Source organism: Dermacentor albipictus, chromosome 3 (assembly GCF_038994185.2).
Source record: "Dermacentor albipictus isolate Rhodes 1998 colony chromosome 3, USDA_Dalb.pri_finalv2, whole genome shotgun sequence".
Classification (NCBI taxonomy): Eukaryota; Metazoa; Arthropoda; class Arachnida; order Ixodida; family Ixodidae; genus Dermacentor; species Dermacentor albipictus.
In genome coordinates this window covers 151,808,450-151,834,317 of record NC_091823.1, presented here as the reverse complement: position 1 = coordinate 151,834,317, position 25,868 = coordinate 151,808,450, and the positions used below count along the sequence as shown (strand labels likewise).

Genomic DNA, 25,868 nt, shown 5'->3' with positions numbered 1-25,868 from the left:
TTAGGAAGCAGACAATATTTATTCAGGGAAAATTATATTCTTTATTCTTCATGTGCCAATACGCAATTCACTTTGTGCTAGTATCTTGGTTTTAACATCCGCTTTGCCAATAAGTAGACTGCGTGTAGGACGCGTTTAGTAGAATACCTCCTGCAAAGAAAAAAGAAAGATAGATCAATAATATTTACTTCAACATCATCATCATCATCATTATTAATTTTATTTTCACCAATGCATACAAGGTGAAAAAGAGAGTCGCAATAACAACGTTTGCACGGTGTTTATACAGAGTTTGGCCCTGTATCACGATGCAACCGTCGCAGCTGTGCAATAATTACATAATATACGAAAAATACAAACCTTTCTATGAATGAGTACGTAGGTACACAGTTATACACTGATACCATACCTAATGATGTGCATTTCACGAACAATATCTTCTTCTGTTTCCAAGATGACCATTTTATTTGGCGCTATACACTGACGTAAAAATAACCCCAAAACCAAATACGCACGTGAATGTTAAGTAGTTATAAGCAGTGCAGGTACTGTTGGAAGTAGGTTTTATTGAGGAACTACAACAATATCCAATTTCGTTGTTGTCTTTCTTCACCTTGTTTAGCAAGAACGCCTATGTGCCACTTTGAAATGCTTATCATATTGCGTAAGCAGTGTCGAAACACCAATATTTTTTGTACCTTCTTTGTCCTTTTTGGGCCTTGTCACGAATCCTGACCAGCAAGATATTTACAATTTCGTTAAATGTTGAGGATTATTTACATCGTAGAGTCAACGTGCACTTGTAAATCGAAAACACGGACAAAGAAACTCTGACAGTTTGACCAAGGAACAGTAAGTTTGCACTAACAGGAGCAGCCTTCTTTTGCAGTAAGTATTGTCGGCCTCACCCTTGTGTAGAGCGCGAGAACGGCAGCCGCCGGACCGCTCCGGAGACAGTTAGCGACGTCTAATGGTAGCTGCTGGGCTTCTACGGCCGACGCATTTATATTCGGGCCCAGCCACTACCGCTACACTTCGCTGGCTGGCTGCGGAGCGCCTGGCAGCCGCCGTTCCCGCGCTCTACACAAGGGTGACGCCGACTGTGCTCTTTAGACACATTAGACACTCTAGTAGTATACCGGAGTTTTATGTGACTCAAACCTCGACAGTACAGAAGCGACATAAATATTTCAGCCTTAAGCTGAGGTAAACATTCAGCACGCGAGGTGATGGATGCACAGGGAAGAAGATAGTTTTCATATAATTCACTGCTCAAGCATACTACATCTCAAATATATAAAGGCGATGACACCGAAACGTTTAACGGTACCAACACTTTTCATTGCTTGTATAACTAAAATAACATGTATACGCAATAAAGTTTTACCTTAGCACTACACACAGCTGCTTACTGCAAGGGGTGTACGTCCACCTATATTTGTAGGTTATGTAGTGCCAAAGATATAATCTGTGTGATTTATGTTCAGACGCACCAGTAGCGACAGGTGTTGTGTCATCTGCCTTCGAGATTGTTACTCTATAGTTCATAGACATCAGGAATCCAAACTACCCTAATGTTGTGCCCTGTAGTACACCAGTACGCGCTTGCAATGATGATATGTCATTGCAACCCTTAGAAACTTCATTCTCAGAGAGCGATAAGATAGATCACTGGATATGAACGGGCTGGCCAGAAATCCCGAGACCGCCTCGCGCGCTGGGCGCCCGGCTCGGGCCGGGTTAGCAATTGTTGACTTACACCTGGGCGGGCTCGTGCCTGGCGGCGTCTAACTCGGGTCGCGCCCGGATTATCGGTCCAGGCATGCTATCTGCGACTCCACAATACTGACGAATTCAAAAAGTGCAACCCTATGTAAACTTTAGTTAGGTGTTTAGGCTGTGTTGTATGGGAGAGTCGAGGCGGGCAGGCCACGACACAGCAGCTCTATGCTCTAGATATTAGTTTACATTAGCTGCATTTTTCGGCCATAGAGAAAATGGTTCCAGTTATCAATTGCGCGAACTTTTTAATGCGATCAGGATTCGTTACCAAATTGGGGTAATTTTATCTATCGCACTATCTGCCTATGTATCGGTCTATTTATCTATCTATCTTTCTTACACCAGCTGACCGAATGGTTGTATGCTAAGTTGAGCCACTGCGCATGTGCTCGAGTTTATGGTAGCTCCATCGTTGTCATAAGGTAGCCATCATCCATTTAAAGTAATTTTGTTCTCATAACGCTGTCCTACCAATGTCATCATTCCAGAAACTTGATGAAATTGTCCTCCAGCCTTCGTGGTCACCGCCTTAGCAGTTACATCAACGTCGTTTCACCGTAAACATGCTATTGTAATTCAATCGTGGTTACGTCGCGATTGTTGTGCCACTGTCGTCATTGCGTCGTTGATATACAGCCATCGTTGCATTCGCTGACATACGGTGGTCCTAATCGTTCCTTCGTCGTCATTCCTGCTTCATCCTCTCATTCTTGTCATACTGCCATCGTCCCAGTGTTACAGTGTCTCAGTGTCTCAGTCTTACAGTCGCCACGCATTCATCCCTATGCCATCACCGTCGTACACTTGTCTTCCTGCCTTGGTCGCTCGGCCATGCCATCGCGCTGTTGTCGCACTATCGTCATCATTGAAAAAATTACATGCAATTGTGGCCAGCCGTCGTTGTCAAAGCCGTTTCGTCGCTCCATCATCATAATTTCTCCTTCATTCTGTTATAATTGTGCTATCCTAAATTGTTTGTGATTTTGCAGTTATCTTCATGGTTTTGTAATTCTGTCGTGTTCATTTATCATAATCACATCAGCAACATTCCTTCATCGACATTGAATGTGCCGGCGGCATACGGTCCTCCTCCTAGCGTCGTGAGAACCATGTTGATCGATGACCATACGTAAAAAATCGGACCAATCATGGACAAAGTGTATGTAGCATATTGCCCAAGCACTTGAAATCCCAGGAGGACCACTGCGGATTCTAAATAAAGGTGACCAACTCAATACCGTGTGTTGCAACGTGATCGCTACATTGCGCGAACGCTGACTGCATTACCTCTATTGTGATCTCAATATAAGTTCCGGGGTGATCCTTTTATTTTCACGACGCTAAAAAGCGGGTAGAGCATTATTCCAAGGTTATTAATATGTCGGTTTCCGAGAGGTGCTCGTGTTCAAAAGTCACATGTACGACCCGACATTCGATGAAGGTAGCGCTGTAAGGTCGACAGCTGTCCCGCCTATCAACAACGGCAAGCGCATTGGGGAAAGTTCCTTGCAATCACAGAGTCGAATAAAAAAAATTACCGACGATTACGTTACTTCCTAATGCGAAATTTGAGCGCAGCAAATAAGCTGTTTCACCTTTTCGATAGATTGAGGCAAAGAAATCGAGCAACACATGTATGCGCTATCACAATTTTTTTTTATTTTTCACACGTATTCCTTTAACAAAGACTCCACTAACAGTTCTTGACAGTCATGAAGGAAGCTTTGTGGTCGGAGAAATATACTGATATATGTTCGACTTCGTACACCAATGCTTGATTCTCAAAGACGAGCTTCAGCCTCGCTTACTGCTGGTTGCTCTCGACGGCGGCGATGAGCGTCCGCTTCGGCGGCGCGAACTGCAGGGTCTTCTCGGCGGCGGCGATGAGCTTCTGCTTCAGCCTCGCTTACTGCTGGTTGCTCTCGACGCCGGCGATGAGCCTCCGCTTCGGCGGCGCGAACGGCAGGGTCTTCTCGGCGGCGGCGCTTAGCCTCTGCTTCGGCGACGCGTACTCCTGGATCATCTCGACGGCGGCGACGGTAAGCTTCTGCTTCGGCGGCACGCACCTCTGGATTCTGACGGCGACGGCGCTGGGCCTCTGCTCTGGCAGCTCGTTTAGCAGCAGCAGCAGCAGCAGCAGACGGAGGACTTCCATCGGTCGTTTCCCTCATGGCTCAGAAAGAACTGGCAGATAATTTCGCAGTCGCGAACGGCAGCGGCAATTTCGGCTCGGGCGGTGCACATATACAGATCCGCCGCCACCGATCTGGCTCTCTGATTGCCACCGCACAGGGGTTGCATTGGAGGAGGAGCGAAGAAAGGAATTAAGTTCGAGCCGGCGCTTTGACAACCGGAGACTCGCAGGAAGAGGGGGGAGGGGGGCGGCGTGTACACCCAGCGGCAAACGATGGGGGCAGAAGCGCGCGCAGCAAGCGGACAACACGATAAAGGGAGGAGGGAAGAGATAGCAGCGACTGACTGATGCCGCTGACGCCGATAGTGAGTCAACCCCAGCTGCGGAGTTGGTTTCAGGGACAACGCCGCCGATGCCGACACAAACAATATGATACCCTCGCTTCCGCAGCGCTAAGAACCAGGTCTAGCCGTGGGAAGGTGGTCACGTATTCGTCGACGTGCCGGGGCCTACGTGAAATAACCGGCGCGTCGGCAACTGAAGAGCACCCTATCCGCCACACAAGAACAGGGGGGGGGGGGACCCTTTCCTCCTCTTTCTGCATGGCGGCGACGGTGTTCTATGCAGTCACGTTATCTTGACTCTCTAGCGGCGTCAGCGGCATCCAGCGGTATCAGTCGGTCGCTGCTAGCGCTGGGGGGATGAAAGGGGGGCGGAGCTGGTTACGAGGCCGACGACAACGCCGACGACGACGCGAAACCCAGGAACGGACGCCAAAGAGCTGCGCTCTAAAATGACGAAGGGTTAGAAATCTATTTGCATAGCGAACGCGCTAATGAGATTGAAAACTATTTCATTTTTGCGAGACACGCCGCAAAAACAAATTCTCTGGAAGCTCTTCAGGTACCTAAGGTATGTTGTAAAGCAACCACAAGACGAATACATTAGAGGACTTTCGGTGCAGCTGGGTATATCTTTCAAGAGAAGACATGCCTAGAGACGCAGTCATTTGCAATGTTTTCTTGCTGCGCAAAAATATATAGATTTAGATTATAGCCATCACTGATGCGCAGCTTTGCGTTGCTTGTGCGCGATCATTCCAATGGCAAGACAGAAGTTAATTTGCGGACAAGCTTTTAGTGAATTTAAATAAAATGGTAACAAATAAATTTTGCAAAGTTCATCCTCAAATATTGTTGTGTGTTAGCGGTTGGAGCCGTTCCCTAGCGGTTTCTGTAATTTTTTGTGGTTACCGGTTGGCGAGCTCAATATTCTGTTATAGTTCCTCGCAAAATTAGTCTAACTAACTAAATTCCGACCTTCAACTGGGTATTGTTCCTAGATAAATACTTTCAGCCTATGATTAGGCAGTAAAATGTCTCAACATTAATGAGGGGGATGTCAAAAAGGAAACAGCACACAGAAAAGCTTACTGTATCTGTGAATTTTTATTTTAAATGGAATTTTTACATTTTTGGTTGCTCAACGCACGTGTTCGTAGACTTTTATATGTTTTCTAGCACGAGGTGAGTTTGCTGCGAATTTACGTGAACGAACAAGCGATCATACCTCAATCTGACGGAAGACAACCTAACCTTGGTTCTAGTGCCATGTACTGAAACACAACTATGCATTGCATAAACTTTTATATGTGGCGAAATAACGATCCTAAGTTGTCGGTTCAAACACTGAAAAAGTTATAGCGTATCCAAAAAAAGCAATAAAAATGGTATCCTCGATAGCAAGTCATGATTGCACTTGAGCTTAAGCCACGCGGATCATCAATTTCTATTTATGGCACTATGATGTTTCCGGAAGCCAATATGTCAATGTGTTTAAATTTGCGATCGCGCCAAATATATTGGCTTGACTTTTATCACTGCGCATCCCAATGGTTATCTTAGATTCACAAGTGTGATGAGATGGCTGGCGGTGGGTAAGGATGTGTTCACCTATGCCTTCGCTATAGTATATTGCTGCGCTAGTCTCTAATAATACTAACAGTCTTTCCAAGTTCGTCTGGCAGTTAATCGAAATTAAATCGTTATATCTCTCACAATTAAAGCAGCTAGCAAGATCAGACGCAGGGAAAAATGCTGCTTTGATGCACCTTGAAGACCACGCACGGCTCGTTGATCACATGCCAGTCTCTCCACAATGACCGGAAACTCGAGCTAGCTTCGAATAGGCTCAAGGTATAATCCGTCGAAAAGAATTGGACTGGCTACCACTCAGGTTTAAAATCAGCACGCCCGGCTCGGGCGGGCCCATGTATTGTACTTTGGGGCTCCAGCTCGGGACGGGGCCTGACAAACCGGCCCGTGCAGTGACTAAGATTATCAAGCATGCGTGCAATCCTCCAGACACCTTATGTTTCTGGTATATAAAGCAGTATTTCTTGGTTTATAAGGTGAATACTAGGGGCATACAAAGATTGGCCGTTTCAAAAACGAATCATATAGACTCTTCTAATTGGTTTGTATTCATTATCAAAGTTCGTAATTCAAAATTATCAAATGTTGGTCTTTCTTGAATACGTAAGGAATGCCATTTAATAGCTTCACAGAGTAGAATAAATGGTAGTAGTGAAGACCCTCCTGAATGACTCTGTTCGCGGAGCAGCGGTAGCTACGCAAGGGCAGCAGTTCCTGTGTGAAGATATAGAGCAGATAACTTCTTCAGAAAACTCCATATACACAGGGTGCTTTTATTGGCATAACGATTACATTGACGCGTACGTCTATTCTTCTATGCAGACGACAACGAAGATAGGGACATTAACGGATTTCGTCTAGTGGGTACGTGGGATTCGGCGTGGACGAAGAAGACGTGTCTCTGGCCTGTTTTGTATTTGAACAAGTTGTCCTGCGGCTTTTGAACGTCTCCCTGTCTACTGTCGGCATTGTACTGCGACGCTGGTGGATGTGCTGGGTACTTACCGCGCCTGATGCTCGGGAGTCCTTCTGGGAGTCGCTCCTCTAGCCCGGGCGCATTATCACCAGTTTCAACACCCGCGCATCGCTTTAGTCGTCGACTGCTAGGCCTTGCCCCGGAGGTCTCCCCTCTTCAACCACCTCTCTGTAGCAGCTCCACACATCTCGCAGTGGCCAAAAACAGCCCAACGCAAGCACCCCAAAGCAGCCGTTTTTCCAGTCCACAGCAAGTAACCATTCTGCATCCTCTGGTTTCCGATCACTATCGTGGAGCTGTCTTCGAAGACATTGAAGACTGGCTTGACAAATATGAACGCGTCGCACAGAATAATTAGTGGACTGAGCAGCAAAAGCTCTCCCACGTCTATTTCGCCCTTGACGAAAGCGGCCGTACTTGGTACGAAAACCGCGAAGCTAACCTAACGACATCGAATGACTTTCGTCAGAAAATCACAGATACTTTTGCGAGTGCCGACCAACGCGACAGTGCCCAGCAGATGATGGAGCTACGCGTACAACAACCTAATGAGTCGGTAACAATGTTAGCCGAGGACATGGCCCGCCTCTCTCGTGCAGCCGACCCGAACATGACTGACGAAAGAAAGTTGCGCTACCTCATGAGAGGTGTAAAAGAGCAGTTGTTCGCCGGGACTTGTGCGGAATCCACCAGTCACCGTCGCTGACTTTATCAAAGCGGCTACGGCTATTGAGCGGGCCCTTCATCAGAGATGCAGACAGTGCGATCGACTGTCCACCAACACCACAATCAATGCAACTGCAGTGACTGGCGAGTATCAGAACCCCTTGCGGGAATTGATCAGGGAACTCGTCAGAGAAGAAATTCAAAAGATTCTGGCACCGACAGTGGACAGACCCGTAGCGTCAGTCGCCGGAGTGGTGCGTAACGAAATCAGGCAGGTGTTATCGGCAGCCGATCTGCAAGATCACCAGCATCCCATGATCTACGCAGCCGGTGTCCGATGTCCACCACCCGTTACAACCACACCGCCGTACCACCAGCCTTCGACAGTCGCTCCTTGGTCGCCGCCGCAAGAGGAGGCTTCGAGGCGCGCACCCGTCATGCAGCTACAGTCATACCACCAGCCGCCGTTCACAGCGCCTTGTCCAATGCCGCAAAACAACACTACGGGACGGCCGCAATTTCGGAGAACCGATCCATGGCGCACCGTCGATTGGCGCCCGCTCTGTTTTCACTGCGAACGCGTCGGCCACATTTCGCGTCATTGCTGGCATCGCGACACATCATTTCGACCTTTTCGTCCGTGGTCCTATGGTCGACGTGCAACTGACGACTCCATGCTACGCCGCGATGAAACTGCTTTTCAAGAACCTCCAATAGCGCACCCTAATGACGAATCTGTGCCGCATGTCCAGTCCGATTTCGGCCGTCGGTCACGCTCTCCAACCCCTCCACGTCAGATGCCTAATTTCCCTAATGGACGTACTTTTGGTGACCTCGGAGGACGAAGGTCGCCCAGCCCACGCCGTGGAAACTGAAGGCGGTGACCTCTAGGGGTAAGGTTGCAGGTCCACCGCAAGACAATAAAAAGCCCCCAACACTCTCGCCGCAGAACGACGTGAAGCCGATAAACCCCGACACCGAAGAAATTGTGAGCGCCGACATTGATATTTGGTGGATGGACAGCCGGTGACAGCGCTAGTCGACCCTGGCGCCGACTTCTCTATAATGAGTCACGAACTCCTCCTCCGTCTGAAGAAAGTAAAGACGCCATGGACGGGACCCCACATAAGGACGGCAGGCGGGCAATTACTGATGCCTATTGGAAGATGTACTGCCAGAATTAGCATCCGGGATTGTTCTTTCGTAGCCGCTTTCATCGTTCTTCCTGTGTGCTGCAAGGATTTGATTATTGGAATGGATTTCCTTAGAGAATACGGCGCCGTAATTAACATTCCGCACAGCATGGTGACATTTTATAAAAGCCCTGGTTTAGTCCATTGCTTATTGCTGCAACGCAACTCCTTTCGTCTAGCAGAAGACGACGTCGTCATCCCACCTCGATCATGCACCCTTGTTGCGGTAGCATGGAACACACCGTTTCATTGCGAGGGAGTTGCCGACCAAATAACCACGTTGTTGCTTACTCACGGTATCTCGGTCGCACGAGGAATCGTAAATATCACCGACGGGTGCACTAACTTGTTGCTAAACAATTTTAGCACAGAGCGACGGTACCTTCCAAAGGGTACGGCTGTGGCTTATTTTGATGGTGTTGCGGATGTTCGAGGCTGCTGTTCGCTACTCGAAGAAGCACCTACGCAAGGCCCAACTTCTGCACTCGACGCCAGCACTGCTTTGTCGCAGCACGAACGAGAGCGGCTTCTCACGCTATTGTCGAAGTTCAATGACTGCTTTGTGTCGACGTCCACCGCCGGACGGACGTCTCTAACGAAGCGTCGGATAATTACAGAGGATACGGCAAGACCAATTCACCAAAATCCTTATCGTGTGGCTGCCAGAGAACGTGAAGCCATACAACAACAAGTGACGAAAATGCTGGAAGACGACGTAATTCAACCATCAACGAGTCCCTGGGCATCTCCTGTAGTTCTAGTTAAAAAAAAAAAAGACGGCAGCTTGCGTTTCTGCGTGGACCACCGAAAACTAAATCAAGTGACAAAGAAAGGCGTGTACCCGCTTCCCCGTATAGATGATTCACTCGACAGGCTTCGTCACGCCCGTTACTTCTCTTCAACGCACTTAAAAAGCCAATATTGGCAAATCGAGGTAGATCCGAGAGACCACGAAAAAGCTGTTTTTGTGACTCCAGATGGCCTATACGAATTTAAAGTCTTGCCTTTCGGCTTGTGCTCTGCCCCTCTTACATTCCAACGCCTCAAGGATACTGTGTTTTCGGGTCTGAAGTGGAAAACTTGCTTAGTGTACCTGGACGACGTCATCGTGTTCTCCGCAACTTTTGAAGAACACCTCCAACGGCTTGAAGCGTTCTGCAGTCCATCCGGTCCGCCGGCCTCACCCTGAAGCCGGAGAAGTGCCACTTTGGCTTCAGGGAACTAGAGTATCTCGGTCACGTCGTCAGCCAAGCTGGTGTTCGCCCAGATCCTGAAAAAATTGCCGCGGTAGCACAGTTTCCAGTACCACCCGATAAAAAGGCTGTCAGGCGCTTTCAGGGCCTCTCTGCCTAGTACCGGCGGTTTCTTGCGGACTTTGCTCACATTGCGTCGCCGTTAACTCGCGTGACGAGAGACGACGTTGCTTTCGTATGGGGCGACGAAGAGCAAGGTGCATTCACTGACTTGCGGGAACGTCTCCAGACGCCTCCAGTGCTTGCTAACTTTGATGAGACCGCTCCTACACTGCTCCACACTGGTGCCAGCAATGCTGGCTTGGGAGCTGTTCTTGTGCAGTAGCAGGAGGGCACAGAAAGAGTACTTGCCCATGCAAGCAGAACACTCTCACGCACAGAGGCCAAAAACTCCACAACTGAAAAGGAATGCCTCGGCGTAGTATGGCCTGTTATGAAATTTCGCCCATATTTGTATGGCCGCCACTTCACAGTTATCAGCGACCACCATTCACTGTCTTGCTTGACAAACCTTAAAGACCCTTCGGGGCGACTGGTGCGTTGGAGCCTACGGTTGCAAGTGTGACTGTCAAGTACAAGTCGGGGAAACGACATACGGATGCTGACTGCCTCTCTCGATCGCCGATAGAGTCGTCTGCTCCACCCAAAGAAGACTCGGCATTTCTTTGTGTTCTGGACACATCCACCATCGCCCAACAACAACGGGATGACCCCGAGTTGCTTGAGCTCACCAGTTACTTAGACGGCAGATCTGCGAAACCGCCTAGAGTTTTCGCAAGCGGCCTGTTATCGTTTTGTTTGCGCGCCAAAGTCCTCTACAAGAGAAACTTTTCTTCGACCGGGTCTCCCTATCTGCTTGTCATTCATGCAGCTCTTCGTACGGAAGTACTTCAAGCCTGTCACAACGAGGTGACTTCTGGTCACTTAGGCTACACGAGAACGTTGGCCAGATTGAAGCAGAGGCACTACTGGCCGAGAGTTAACACCACCGTTAAACATCACGTCCGCACTTGCCTCGACTGCCAGAGGCGCAAGTCACCTCCGCCGAAACCAGCCGGCAACCTGCAACCCATCCAGGTTCCTCGAAGACCATTTCACCAAGTCGGAATTGATATATTGGGTCCGCTTCCTACTTCTACTGCCGGGAATCGCTTTGTTATCGCAGCAACCGAATATCTTACACGTTACGCTGAAACAAAGGCAGTCCAGAGAAGCACAGCGGAAGAGGTGGCGCGCTTTTTCATTGAGCACATTGTGTTGCGACACGGCACACCAACGTCGCAATAACAGACCGAGGAACCGCATTCACGGCTGCGCTTTTAGATCACGTATTGCTGCTATGTGGAACAACGCATCGGAAATCAACCGCCTGCCATCTACAAACCAACGGATTAACAGAACGCCTAAACAAAACAATTGAAGACATGCTCTCCATGTACGTGGATGCTGAACATAAAAATTGGGACGACATCCTATCGTATACCACCTTTGCATATAACACGGCGAAACAAGAGACGACGCGCATGACTCCGTTCACCCTTGTTCGTCGGTGGAATGTACAAGCGATGTTGGATGCTATGCTTCCACATGACTTTGACGACACTGATACGGACGCCGCTGTGTTTACGCAACGCGCAGAAGAGGCTCGGCAACTCGCGCGGTTGCGGATCTGCCAGCAGCAAGACTACGACGCCGACCGCAATGACCTTCACCGTCGCATAGTAATCTACGACATCGGCAACAGAGTGTGGGTTTGGACACCCATACGAAAACGAGGCCTCTCCGAGAAGCTGTTAAGGCGATACTTCGGTCCATATTGAGTATTGCGCCGACACAGTGACGTCACGTACGAGGTCGTCCCCGATAGTTGCAATTGTACGCGGCGCCGCACGCACCGTCCTGAACTTGTGCACGTTGTCCGCATGAAGCCGTATGTGAGCGAATAACTATGCGAGAGACCCTTTATTCCGCAAGTGACATTTCTGGTCTAGCATCGGGACGATGCTCCCTTAGGGAGGGACAAATGACGCGTGCGTCTATCTTCTATGTAGACGACAACGAACATAGGAACATTAACGGATTTTTTCGCCTAGTGGGTCAGTGGGATTCGGCGTGGACGAAGAAGACGTGTCTCTGGCCTGTTTTGTATTTGAACAAGTTGTCCTGCGGCTCTTGAACGTCTCGCTGTCTACTGTCCGCGTTGTACTGCAACAATATGGACGCTCCGTGCGCATTTCTGCAATCGCAGAAGCCGTCACCCCGAGGATTCATATAAAATCCAAAGGCGATAAAATCGTCGAACCGCACCGGGGGCTCTTTGAGCGAGTGAAAGCCTTCGAGAGTGTGGCGGCGATCGCGGTTCAATCTTGAGCGCACAACTGACGGAAGCGGAGAGGACGCGTGCCGTCTTCCGTCGAGTGCAACGTTCCGGGGTGAGGTATAGGAAAGGGTGAGCATCCTACTTCGGGCGGTCGGGGCTGCGGGGCCGTATTTTTACAATTGCTCGTACGTACAATGGGGCGTGACGTTGCTCCAGGCGCTAAACGTTTCTGCGCAGGCACGAGTAAGAGTGGGTTGGAGAGAGAGAATTGTGGGGGCCTTTGTTCCATGAATATCTGTCTCTGAGTAGGCACTACGGCGGAGAAGTGTCTTTACGCGTGTTGTGTGCATTCGTCCCTAGGCGTGCCGACATTGCGGAGTAGGGTCGATTTTCTTCACGCTCGGACGATGTCTGCCGGCACGGTGAAACAGGTGAATCAGTGATGAATGACGCCCCATTTGGTTGTCGCTGTGTCTAAAGGTACGTCGGACAGACTTTCTTGCTCCTGCGAAGCTTGTGCTGGACCAGTCATGCCGGATTTTAACTTCGTCCCACCTTACGGCTCTCTACCTTCAAAAAATTTAGGAAGAAGCATCACTGATTTTCCAGGGGGAGAAAGAGGTGCAGTAGTAGAGGCCTGGCCTGCTCTCCTCGATTTTAAGCAGCATTTTGGTGTGATCACCTTCGAGTGAAATAAACGCACAGCGCCTTATCAACCATGGTTGAACGCGACTGCCTGGTCTCACGCCGTGAGGATTATTGCAATCGCGCCTCGTCGCCGTTAGGTTATATTTGCTTAGGTTTAGGTTAGGTTTATGTTATGTTAGGTTACATTAGGTTAGCGTAAAAGGCGTTAGGGTTGCGCGGCGTATTCCCACAACGGTTACACCGTGTGGATTGTTGTCTTTGGGTCTAGGCCATGTTAGGCTAGATTAACGTTAAGTTAGGTTGCGTGAAACACGTTAGGGGGGCGCAGCGTATCCTTGTAGCGGTTGCAGGGGCGTCGAGTATAACCAGCGCCGTTTCAGCCGCTCGCTTTCAACCACCGTTGCTAAGGCGCTCTGCCTCCTGGATTTTTATTATATGTGGCCTGCCGTCTTGTACCGTCCCTACTGCTCTCATTGAAACATCTACAATGTTATCACTTCTTTGACCATGCCGGCAGCCAGTGTCGAAGCGTAAACAAACTGGACCCCACTCCCGAATGCCGGCACGTCTAGGGACAGACGCATAGAATAGGCGCAAAGAAAATCCACCGTAGTGCCTAAGCAGAGTCAGATATTCAAGGAGAAAAAGCCCCCACATTTTCTTTCTCGTACCCGTTCTTGCTCGCCCATGCGGACAAACGTCCGACGCCTCCGCAAGTGCCACTCCCTACTGTACTTTCCAGCATTTGTAATTTCTTAAACATTTTTTATAACTTTTTTTAGTGCTCACCGTATTCTCCGTTCCTTTCATTACCCCTTCCACCTTCCTTTCTCGTTCGTTATCAGTTGCGCTACAAGCCTAAAGCAGTCATGACATACACCAAGTCGCCCAAACTGCCACGCTTTTTAAGCATCTGCAATGTCACGGCCGCGGACGCCCTGCCGGACCATGGTACTAGAGTGTACTAGATTCGAGAGTGGGTCCAACCAGGAATCCGCGCTGAGGCATTTTTTGCTGAAAATCCAGATGGCGCCACCGTCGCCTTCTTCTGGACGCCACGCCTCCGCTCGCGGCGGAGGCCGCGGAGGCGCCAGTCGGCAGCGTGCCGCCGCGGTCGAGCGCAGCGTTGTAGTTGCGTTCGAGGATGATCGTGCCTGGATTAGCCGGATCCACGCAGTCAGATGGATCGCGTTTGCAGTTTGTTTTCCTTTTATGCGAAGCATATTACTAGAGCTCAACCCAGCTCCTCAGGCGCTCCTCCTCGGCCTTCAATACCACGTGACACCGTGACGTCACGACAGAGGAGAAACGGGGCTCCAACTTGCGCCGTCGCTCGCGGAGTCGCGGCGGTATATAAGCAGCTGCTCTTTCCTCTGCTAGACACTCGCGAGGTGAGATGCCTCCTGGAGACAGAGCTGCTCGTTGGAATGAGAAGCGAAGGTTGCGGCGTGCTACAGAGACTGTTTCTAGGTGGCTTTGCTACGGCGCAGCGGCTACGCGCACCGCATCGGACGCGGTGAGCGTCGAGCAACGCAGCATTCGGCGCGACAACGAAATGTGCGCCTGAGCAAGCGCCGCACGCCTGAGCCGACGACACCGGCTTTTCTGCGACACGAGCTCCTTAACGCTGTCGCGTTAAAATAAAGGCTAGTATGCTTCGCATCCTGGGCTTAACCTTAGCTAAGCCATAGCCAGTTTTTTAAACAGTATGTGCGTGTTAATTGTGTCAAGAGAGAACGAAATGCAGAGCTCATATTCCGAAGAAATGTGGATCATGTGGAGAAATGGGATGAGGTACAGGAATAAATGAATTTTGTGGCATAATAAGGGGTCAAATAAAAATTGGCAAGCCTTTGTTTTTTTTTCTTTCTCAAGGCGATAAATTGAATGCTACCAAAATTTCCCCGATGCCCTAATAACGGCGGCAATTTGACATTTAGGGAGCATGTGGGTCACATTATTCATCACGTCCAGCAAACATTTTTTTGTAGTTTAATTGTGTGCTTTGAAAATATTTATGGAATAGCCGTTTTCTTTCTCATATTTATGCGTCATGCGCCTGAGATGTAGTTGGTTTTCCAGATCCCCTAGGTGAATAAAGCAAAACACATTGCTTATATTTGCTTGGATTATGAAGCATGTTATCGTTTGTCTATGCCTTTGAGCTCGCGCAGGTTTCCATTGTCACATGCCTCCAATCTGAATGACGGTTCATCTGAGAGCGGGAGCGTTCTCTTTCATGACCAGCCTTCATCTGTTGCGTATGAGACCCTTCTCTTTTGCGTGGGCTGCTCGGGTATAGGCTGTTCGTAGCGATACTCCAGAAAATACTGCAAGAGATTGTGGGTACCGCATCAGATCGAAGCACAAGCTTTTCACGCTGTGTAGATACTTCCTGGCCTTCCATGATATGCACATAATGTATCAGTATGTACTTTACATCAAAGTGCACCTCGCAAATGGGGTCGGTGGCTTCCAAAGGGTCGATCGGTGAAGTGAAGATGGCGCTCCCACAACCGGTACCTTTCTTCATCTTTAGGGACGCCGAAGAGCGAGATCTTGGCCAGGCCTTTCAACCTACTGTATGCGGTTTCGCAACCCACTACGCCACAGTAGTTCTTCGCCGAGATGTACTGCGTGTGTTCATACTCTCATCTTTGTTGTTTGTTTGTTTATTGATTTCTTCCTTTCTCTACATCAACAGAGGAGGAGGAATAAACTTTTAGTTTGGAAACAGTTTTCCGGGGTAAGCCCTGGTTCAACTCTCGGTGGGAGGTCTCCTCATTCCAGGAACCCTCTGGCCTTCGCTGCTTCCTTGGCCCTGGCAACGAGACGTCGTTGTTGTTCCAGGTCCTCGGAGACTAGCTTGGCCTCCCACGTTTCCATGAGGTCTTCGCTTTGTCTGGCGTTGCAACAGTCTCTCGGAGAAGGCAATCGAAGCAAAAGCAAAAGGCTATACAGCCTGACGGAGGTTTTTGCTCCGAGATACAGTTCAGCACGCAGTCATATTAAAAGTAGAGAAACAGCAACAATGTACAATAGGTAACATAAGATAATCATTGAACAATCTAAATTGTCTGTATAGATATATAAAAAACAACAACAACGAAACAGAAATATCACAAAGAAAACAAGCAGATAGACATACATATATTGTGACAAGCCGCAACAAAAGAAACAATGTGTGCTCAGAAATGAAACACACAGTGCACATTGAGTAAGATAAAAAAGTCAATACACATGGAAGTTGTAATCAACACTTAAACAGTGCTTAAACATATTCAATGCAATTTTCTCGAAGAATTTGTTTAAACCTATTTTTGGAAATTTCATTATTTAGGTTAAATATGTTGCCAAGTTTATTGCGCAGACTGGGTATATGGTGCAGAATATGCTGCCGACCACAGCCAGTTCTAATTTCCGGTGTTCTTATAATTTGTGTACTGAGGCAGTATTCAACACCTCTAGAAGAACTGTACTTGGGATATAGCTTATTATTTTGGATATGCAAAAAAAAGCTTGAGATAGTAAATTTGGTTAGCTTGCAATATGAAATGTTTTGTAAATAGCGGATGCGTGCTGAGGCATTGCGGGTGACCATAATATCTCTCAAATATCCGTAGCACCTTTTCTTTAATGTGAGTAGTGTGGTATAATTCTGTGTTGTCATTCTGCCCCAGATCAACGTGCAGTAACCAACCCTGGAATGGAATAGCATATAACGTGGCGCTTTTTTGAGCCAAAGTGGTAATAATCGACTTAATCTGTACATACATCCAACACTTTTCTTAAATTTTAATGCTAATGTATTTACGTGTTCATTCCAAGACAGGTCTTCCTGAAACCATGCGCCCAGAAATTTTGGAACCTTAACTTGCTGAAGCGCCTGGCCCTCAAAGGAAACATTTAAGCTTATTATATTCAGTGGTTTATTGATAGGTGCAAACAATATCTATTTAGTTTTTCCCGCGTTTAGCCGTAAATTCTTGATTTTAAGCCAACAAGACAGCTTACTTAGATATGTATTTAAACTTCCTTCAAAGTTTCAAATTGAAGCACCAGTAAAAATAAATGTTAGTGTCATCGGCATGCATAATTATTTTAAGAGAATCCGGAATGCGACATAGGTCATTTACGTAATTTGTAAATAACAGTGGACGGAGTATAGAGCCTTGTGGGATATATTTGTTGACCTTAGCATGTGAGGATGTCTCCTGATTAATAACTACATATGTTAACAGTCTGTCAAGTATTTTTGTAGTAACCTCTTGGCAATACCACGGACGCCGTAATTATTAAGTTTTTGTAGAAGAACGCTATGACACACGGTCTCGAATGATTTACGGAAATCTACAAGCACCCCCAGCGTGTAAAGCCTTCCCTCGAAATTATTTAGTATCTCACTTTTAATACGGAGTAAAGCAAGCTGAGTGGATTTGCCTTTTTGAAAGCCAAACTGGGCCTCACTTTTGACATCATACTTATTAAATAAATTTGTAATCTCATATTAATAGCACTTTCAAACACTTTCGACACTATCGGAAGTACCGATATTGGTCGATAATTTGCAATTTCTTTGTCGTTACCACTCTTGAAGACCGGACACGCACGAGCTATTTTCGGGGTTTTATACATACCACGAGAGCTTGCACGACTGCGTGTCGAAAATATCTTTTGGGAACAGTGTTACGCCATTTGTAGAGAGATGAAAATGGCATCCATCGAAGGCTTAGTCTTCGGACTACATGCGCTGCAGTAATTTTTACGATCGACGCCATAGCTACAGATACCGTTCTTGTCTCAAAATCCCTTACAAATTTTCGCCGTTTGCATATGCTTCCGTCGCTGAATCTTTAACCACTCTGGGCACAACAATCTTACTTGCCAGAGAGTGATCACTGCACTTGGCTAGTGTGGATTGTCCTGCAGAACATGTATGTCGCCTGCCTTTTTCAACAATCAACCTGTAGCTTTTGTTATTTGCGAAAACCCCGCTCGTTCCATTGAAAACGCGCTAGCTTTGTGTCGGGGCCGCTTGGGGCGCTAGTTAGCACGTGTCCAGAAAATCGGGATGTGTTACACGGAAATGTCACGTTGGCGCCGTGAAGTCCCAGTTGCGATGATCGTTGGAGATGTACTTCCACAGCATCTCTGTGGATGGTCGGTTTACACGTTGAGAGCTTGTATTCAGTGGCGCAAGAACGGAGGATGTCGTCAAGACATCGTCGACAACATCGGGACAAGAACGAGCGGCCGCGGTCTCCAAGTAACTGTCTAGATACACCGTGGTGAATGATGGCGTGGTGGAGAAAATTTCAGACGTCAGTTGCGCAGCTAGCCGGCAACATTTTTGTTATCGCGCAGCGTGTCGCGTAATGGCTAGCAATGGCGATCCACTTATTCCCTCTAGTTTTGGTCGGAAAAGGGCCCAGCAGGTCAAGGCCTACGCGAAAGAAAGGTTCAGAGGAACGTCAATTCGATGGAGTCGTCCGACAGGTTGCGACATAACAACGCACGGAGTAGCGGAGACCTGGTCAGAATAGCCGGCGTCGTACGCGGTCGCACAAGCGCAAAACTCAAACATGTCCCGCCGTCGGTGCATCATGAAGTTTTTGGAGAACGATGGATCGCAGGTGACGAGGAGGGACAAGGAGCAAGACAGGGCCGTCAGGGTGGGTACTGCGGCCGTACAGGATGCCGTCGTAAAGCACGAACATGTGGCATGTGCTGTCGGTGCTGCCAGATTGCACTCCGGCGATGATGGGCTGTAAGTATTCAGAGCGCTGTTGCTCAGCGCACATATCGGTCATGTCAGTAAAAGCCATCACGCAGGTCGCCGGATCATGTGCAACAGGATCAGAAGGGTACACGTGGTACGTGAGAGGCAGTAAGCATCCTCGTGCAGACGTTCACATTTGAAGCTGACAATAACTGAAAATTCCTGGAGCCGCATATCCCAGTGACAAAGCCATCTTGTCGGATACCGGAGGGAAGGCAGCCAACAGAAGGCGTGGTCGTCTGCAACGATCGAAAACGTGAGGCTGTACAAATATGGCGGGAATTTGGCGACTGCCCAAACTGAAGTCAAGTACGCCCGCTCAGTGATGGAGTAATTTCTCTCGGGAGGTGCCAGCAGGCGGCTGTCGTAAGTTGTCATGCACTTGGTACCATTCTGCTGTTGGGCGAGAACACTGCCGATGCCATGGCAGCATGAATCAATGTGGACTTTGGTCTGTGCAGATGGATCAAAGTGAGCAAATATGGAAGGCGGGGTCAGAAACCCAATAGAGCAGAGAATGCTTGAGCCTGTTCCCGGCCGCACGAGAAAGGCGTGTTCTTCTTTAGAATATTCGTCAAAGGCTGAGCAACATCGGCGAAGATCTTGACGAAACGGCGAAAGTATGAACCCAGGCCGGAGCGCGTCAGAAGCACAACCTATCACGGAACTGCGAACGGTGCAACTTTTATCCGGATCTGGGGTGCTATGCGCGATTCGCCGGGTTTGGTGAAACTCGGAATCTTCACGAGCTCTGGCGAAACCCCAAGGTGAAAGCACAAATGGTGCCGAGACACACTTTATCTTTCGACAAACTTCCAGTTTCATTGGTTTATCTAGATTCATTCTGGGTGGCTATCATTCCTTGGGCGTTGCCTTCTGTGCGGTCGAAAACTGGGGCTCACGTGATCATACCGTCGTAGAATGGTCGTGCCTTCTTTCACTTGTTTGTCATTACACCGAGTACATTACATACAGAAGCAAGTAACAAAACAAATGTATTTAGTACAATAGTCTTAGTTATTAACGTGGTTTAGAAGCATTTTAAAGCTTACAAGATGTACCTGAATGCGTATTAGACTAACTTGTAATTTATGACGCTTCGCATTAGACCACGAGGGAACGCTGTGGTGGCGTCATCACATCCATTCACCGAGTGAGCATGGCGGCTAATCATCGGAGAGGCCCCGTGTAAACAAACTCGTACAACGAGCTTGCAGTGCGCGACATAGTGATCAGGCTCGATGATGGCCACTATCTTTTGGATAGTTCTGTTTCTCGGTGAGCAATCTTTCCGTGTACTCCAGAAGACTGCCAATGGCTTCGGCGATTTTACAGATCGCAACGCACTCCTACTGTTCACGGCGTAATGCTGAAGAAACAACTTGTCCGGTGCTGTTTCTGAGAGTGCGCTGAGTTCCTCCACTCTGCGTGACTGCGAGCATCACGAATATTACATAGTGTGTGCAAAAAGAAGACAGCCTATATAGCTACGATGCGACAAGGAGGTGGCACCGACGATGGATCTCCCAACCAACACAGTGAAGGACCCATCGACAAAATACAGATAAGAATATTTTTACTGTTTCATATTTAGCATAATAATAGTGCGCGGATTAAGTTGCGTTCGTAGTAACGAACTGAACGTCCAGCAGTTTGAAAAAGGCATTGAGAACCAATGAGTGCTCGTGCTTTTACATGCACGTTGGCCTGCGAAAATTTAAATGTGATCGTGTTTGCCCGAGCTTCGAAGGCATGGCATGCCACGTTCATGTCATCAATAAGGTAATTGAAAAATCTGCAGAGCGCAAGGCTTCATTTATAGCAAAAAGGCGTTTGGATAAAATAGATACACATACAGTCGTAAACGTTGTGCATCATAGAGTACAAGCACCACAATATCCTGGGAAATATCGAGACTATGCAGCTATAATAATTCGCCACTAGCAAAGTGGAATTGCAATAAAAAAAAGCGGTCAGGCAAGGAGACAAAATCACCCAGGTGCTATTAACGGCATGGTTAGAAGTATTCGAACTATTACACTTCGGCGGAAGTAGAGTGAGCATTGGAAGGTTGAATAATATGGAAGAGAAAAAGGTAACCTTCACTAAATTGGTGAGATAACAGAAATTCATGAGTGACATTCAGCCCACAAAATCTACGGAAGAGTATCTTTATCCAAGTGAAATATCAATAGCAGGTACTGATATAAAGCAGGAAATTTACACGAAGATTCCATGGGTTGAACAACACAGGGTAGGCGTTACCGAATCGTGATCACCACGTTACCGATATCCTTGAAAAAAGTTTAGAATCATTCCATTCTATCGGTTATGCAATACGGGACGTAAGCCTGGAAGTTAACAAAGAAACTTGAGAAGCCGAGGACTGTGCAGAAAGCGAAGTAACAAAAACTGTTGGAGATAGCATTAAGGCAGAAAGACAGTGGCGTAGTAAACCGTGGCAACTGATATGCTACTTGAGATTAAGAAATAAAAATTGAGTCGGTGGGCAGGTCATGCACGTCTTCGATGATTGTTGCCAATTCATAACAGGTGATTACATAAGCATGGCAGCATGTTCAAGTCAAGGAGAGAGAGAGAGAACTGCAGCTGAGAATGGTAGAAAATTGCGTAATGGGACAAACATATGATATTTGGAGGCATAGGATGCAATCAGCTCGCATAAGACGGGATTGTAGGGAGAGGCATTTGTTTTGCAGTCAACAAAAAAAGGTTTGTGTTGCTGACTGTTGAGACTCGTGAATGTGCGGGGACACCTCAGCTGCTGGCACACTAATCAACATGACAATTGGCTCTGAAAAAGACAATGCCAGTTATGCGAAATAAAGCAACCTTGTCCCGACACATTGTTTTATGCCTACCGACGCTGAAGGCTGGCACACATAAGGGCACTTAGTGGCAATAGTGCAACGAGAATTTTTTTTTTGTAAATAATGGCTTGTGTGCGGTTGATTCATTCGCACAATCTCCTTTTTTGCAGCAAAACATTCTGCCGCTGGAGGCACTCCACTGCCTGGTGGCAGTAGGCGAGCGCCAGGCACGTGCTCTTGAGAGTTTGGCAGAGGTCCAGAGGGCTGCTCTGCAGCAGCAGCAGCGGTGTCCTCACTGCTCTCCTGTCGAGCCCCCAGATGACGCTTTGTAAAGGAGCTTTCAGTTTATTATTTTGTTTATTATTCAAGAGCATGAATAAAACTATTGCAGTAAACATTGTGCTGTGCATATTAGGACGCTTGTAACACGCACTTTGTGTCTATTCAAAATGGGTAAAAAAGTCAGACAACCTGTGCCACTCTTGGACTATGCAAATGAAAAATACACTAATGCAGCATACACGTCATTGTGCTGTTTGTGTTTTCTGCGTGCAAGAATCCAGTGCGTGTTCATTAGCCACAAGATGAACGCTGCGTGTAATTCACAGTGCAAAGACAGGAAACACAGCAGTAGCTTAACAATGCTATCACCTATTGGCTGTGCGTATAAATGCAGCCCCCCCCCCCATTCAAACGTGCCATTACATGCATGTTCCATACCACATATTCTTTAACAATGTCATACATTTGCATGTACTAATTTTCACACAATTTAAGCCCTCGCCTGGCTGACTTCTGGTGTATCCGTTTTATATGCCAAATAATTGTACACTTTGTCCTTTTGTGTTGTAGGAAAAGCGGCATGCTCTACAGTCGGATACAACTTCAGAGGAGAGGAGAGGCCCTTCCCAGATGACCAAAGCGAAGCAGCTGATTTCCTCCCCGTCTAAAGAAATAGTCCCTCCCCAACGAGCAGGTACAGTGTGTTCTGCGGCATGACGTCAGTCTAGAGTGCGTGCCCACGGGCGTCTTGCGCTGGAGTTTGAGGTGTAGTAGCGGCGCCTGGTGGCGGCGCGGGAAACGACATCTGGGTCGTACCAGCTTGGGTCGTATTGAGCCCTGGCTGTGGCGAAGCATGTTTCTAGGCCGAGTTTTGCGTCGATTCGCACTTATTTCTGCGCTGCTGCGAGTGCGAAAAGGCTCGTCACTTCTCACAGACCATGCTGAACACGATGCGAGCTCGCCGCAGCCTATAGTTTAACGAAAACGGACTCTCCGTGTGCCGTGGGAGGTAATGCTGGGAGCAGAAGGAATCGGTGACGCCGATCCGGAGAGACGCAGCCGCGAAAAGGCGTCCCCGTCATTACTTCTGCGTCGTGGGCTGCCATCAACAAGAAGGCCTGAATCCCAACATCAGGTTCTACCGTTTTTCTTCAAGGCCTCACGAAGTGGAGCGACGGGCGCGCTGCATAGCTGCAGTTCGTCGCGCTGAGTAAGCGAAACTTCGCGCCATGCGTACTGCTTCGCCTGTCTTGAAGCTTGCTTGATTATCTGCTTTTTTAATAATTCAGTCTTTTGCACCTACAGTCCCCACAGCAGACCGACATATATAGCAGCAGGCATGGCTTTTGATTCACGATTAGAGACCCGGCCACAGCGACAATTAACAATTCGACAGATGCGAAGTGGTGAAGTAACCAGGTGTGTGCAAATGACCACAAATGGCCGGGTCGATTCGGTGACAATTCACTACCGCACTACGAGCAGCACAGGTTAGCGAGTTAAATGTGCTCATACTTGACCTCAAACCAGCATGTTGAGGCGGAGCAGCAAGGTAGTATTGATGAAAGCAGATCGATGTTCGAGCGCTATCATTAAAAGCTACATCAAGCCAGCAGCGCACGAGCTCGCGCTGCAGCGCGATTCACACGTACGTGCGAGCTCATATGCAGTGTATCAGTTATTACCAGCTACTAAAAGGGACAGATGGCCGCTACTACAACGCAGGCATAACTACTTGTTTAGCGGCATGCAGTCAACAAAAATTGCAGGAGGCCCGCCGTGTCGCGGCATGTCGAAAGACCGCTGCCGTCGCGGCGCGTACGATTGTGCGCTCGAGCAGTTCGTACATCGCGGCGAGTACCGTCGTGTGCTCGAGCAGTTCCGTACACATGATGTCTGCTTATCGCTGCTGTGGATTTATTTATAGCGAGCATTTCCTCGCATTTGTGCGCCTGAATCTAGCAGCGTGCAAACCTTACCTGAAGTTCTACTTCGTACGCGACTCGCTTCAGTTGCCATTGACACCGCGCTAAAACTTCACCGCTTAATTCTTGAACGGCGTACACGTAATCGGCACTGCATAATTGCTTGCCTTTACGCAGCGTGCCATCCCTGAAAAAATCTTCGGCGCCCGATATTCGCTGCAGGCCGTGATACAACACAAACGAAAGTGGGGGGTCCATATTGTAAACGTGCTTTCCGAAGCAGACGACCGGGCATGGTACGACCCATTTTAGGACAGAGGGCGCTTTTTAGCACCTTTTTCACAGCGCCCTCTGGGCAATGCAAGAGCCCCTTTAGTGCAGGCTTGTGTTCACCTCACTTTGAAATGAAGATTCCGCGGCCTGCTAAAGTTGTATCCGACTATAGAATCACGTAATGCCTTGCACTGGTTGCGTAGACTTTAGAACCTCGATAGCACACAAAGATCAGTAACAGAAATCTTTAAAGGCATCCAAGCAAAGCTGGCTCGCCACAATTCCTTTATGAGGGGCTATAAAAAGGTCTCGCCAAATATTTCCATGACTTCCTTAAAAATTGGTAGTGTTTGGCACTTCTTTACAATCAAGAACAGATTACAGTGAATGTTGTGTACCACATCCAAACAAACTGAACTTGGTTATCCGTACAGCATGAAATGGAAGCTTGTGTTCATATACGAAAGAAATTGCTCTGTCCAGTACAATTGTTAAATCCGGTGTGGCGCCTATTATGTCAACAGCGTCAATATACAGATTACACTTTTCAAAGGCCATTCATTTTACCATTATTTTTCTACGAAGGTTCTTTCAATCAGCGCTTGTATTACATGTGCAGGTGGATTTGAAAGCTAAGCTTTGTTTGCAAACGTTCACACTTCCATATTTGTGTGGCAAGGCCCTGGCATGTTGTCGAATTGTTCACACTTCCTCGGTCCTGCACCAAAGAAGCTTAATGCTCTATTTGAAGTTGGATCGCGCAACAATTCGACGGCACACAAAGAAGAGTAACACACACAGCAGAGCATTCTGCTGAGTGTATTTGTGTCCCGTCGAATTTTTGCGCAATTCAAGTGCAAGCTTCTGTAGCAATACAACCAGTCTTCAACCTCACCAGCGGTCTAGATATTAGGCCACAATGGCGCACATCTTTGAAATATCCCCACACAAATTAGCTCTCCATAAATTCACCACAACCGTTAAATTTTCCAGCGCAGGTGTATGCACGTGCCATATTCTTTACAACTAAACTAAGATGAATCAAAGGGGCAAGCATTAACCAGCGTTACTGCTGCCGTTACCATCACTATCATGACACCAATGGAAAGAAGGTGCCGCGTTTCAGTAAAGGGAGTGCGGGAAGGAAAGGCGTCGCAGCAAGGTTTAAATTAAAAGTAGCAGTTACATGACATCTTCAATGTCAAAATGTGCTGCATGTCGCTTATCCTACTTTGGCATTGCGGCAAGCTTTTACACGTTTGAGCATATCACGTTTTGTGTAATCATTGTTCTAAAGCTGTACAAAAGGTCTACTCGCTCTGCAATTTTTATTTTTATCATGAAGGGTTAAAGACCCACTTTTTCTTGGGCGTCTGCTCCACACTGCTCCCGATATGTAGTTTTGCCTTGGTGGTTCATGACATCTTCACGCACACCGAGTTCTGCAGAGCATAGGATCTGCATTGTTCTACTGCTTAAGAATTAGAGCCCCATTATGAGACTGATATATATGATTTATCCATCCACAATAACGCTGCTACCCCCCCCCCCCCCCAAAAAAAAAAAAGAGTACACTGAACCTCTGGCACATGCATCAACAGTGAACCGAGCCAACGCCCTGAAGTATTTTCTTTATGCAAGGCAGCACACTACAATTCTCAATGCATTTTCATTTCGCCACAAATGCATAGGCGGAACCGGCTTGTCGCAACATCCGCATCTCACGCTGCAACTAATTGTGCAACGCCTCGCTGTTTCATAGTGCGGCGGATAGATGACGCATGACCAAAATTCAGCATTATGCCTACTAAGTAACTTCACCAATGAATAACGCCAAGTTCTTCATGAGATTAGCATTCATAGGGTACTTCA

The 25,868-nt window shown here is 47.8% G+C and overlaps 1 protein-coding gene across 1 annotated transcript in view; it reads right to left on the bottom strand.

Moving 5' to 3' along the window:
• The window catches only part of LOC139056983 (uncharacterized), a 160,610-nt gene continuing 134,742 nt past the window's right edge, over window positions 1-25,868 (bottom strand). The window contains exon 8 of the mRNA XM_070534768.1: window positions 1-150. Within this exon, the coding sequence (XP_070390869.1) occupies window positions 136-150 (15 nt within the window). The 3' untranslated portion in view covers window positions 1-135. The remainder of the gene's footprint in view (window positions 151-25,868) is intronic.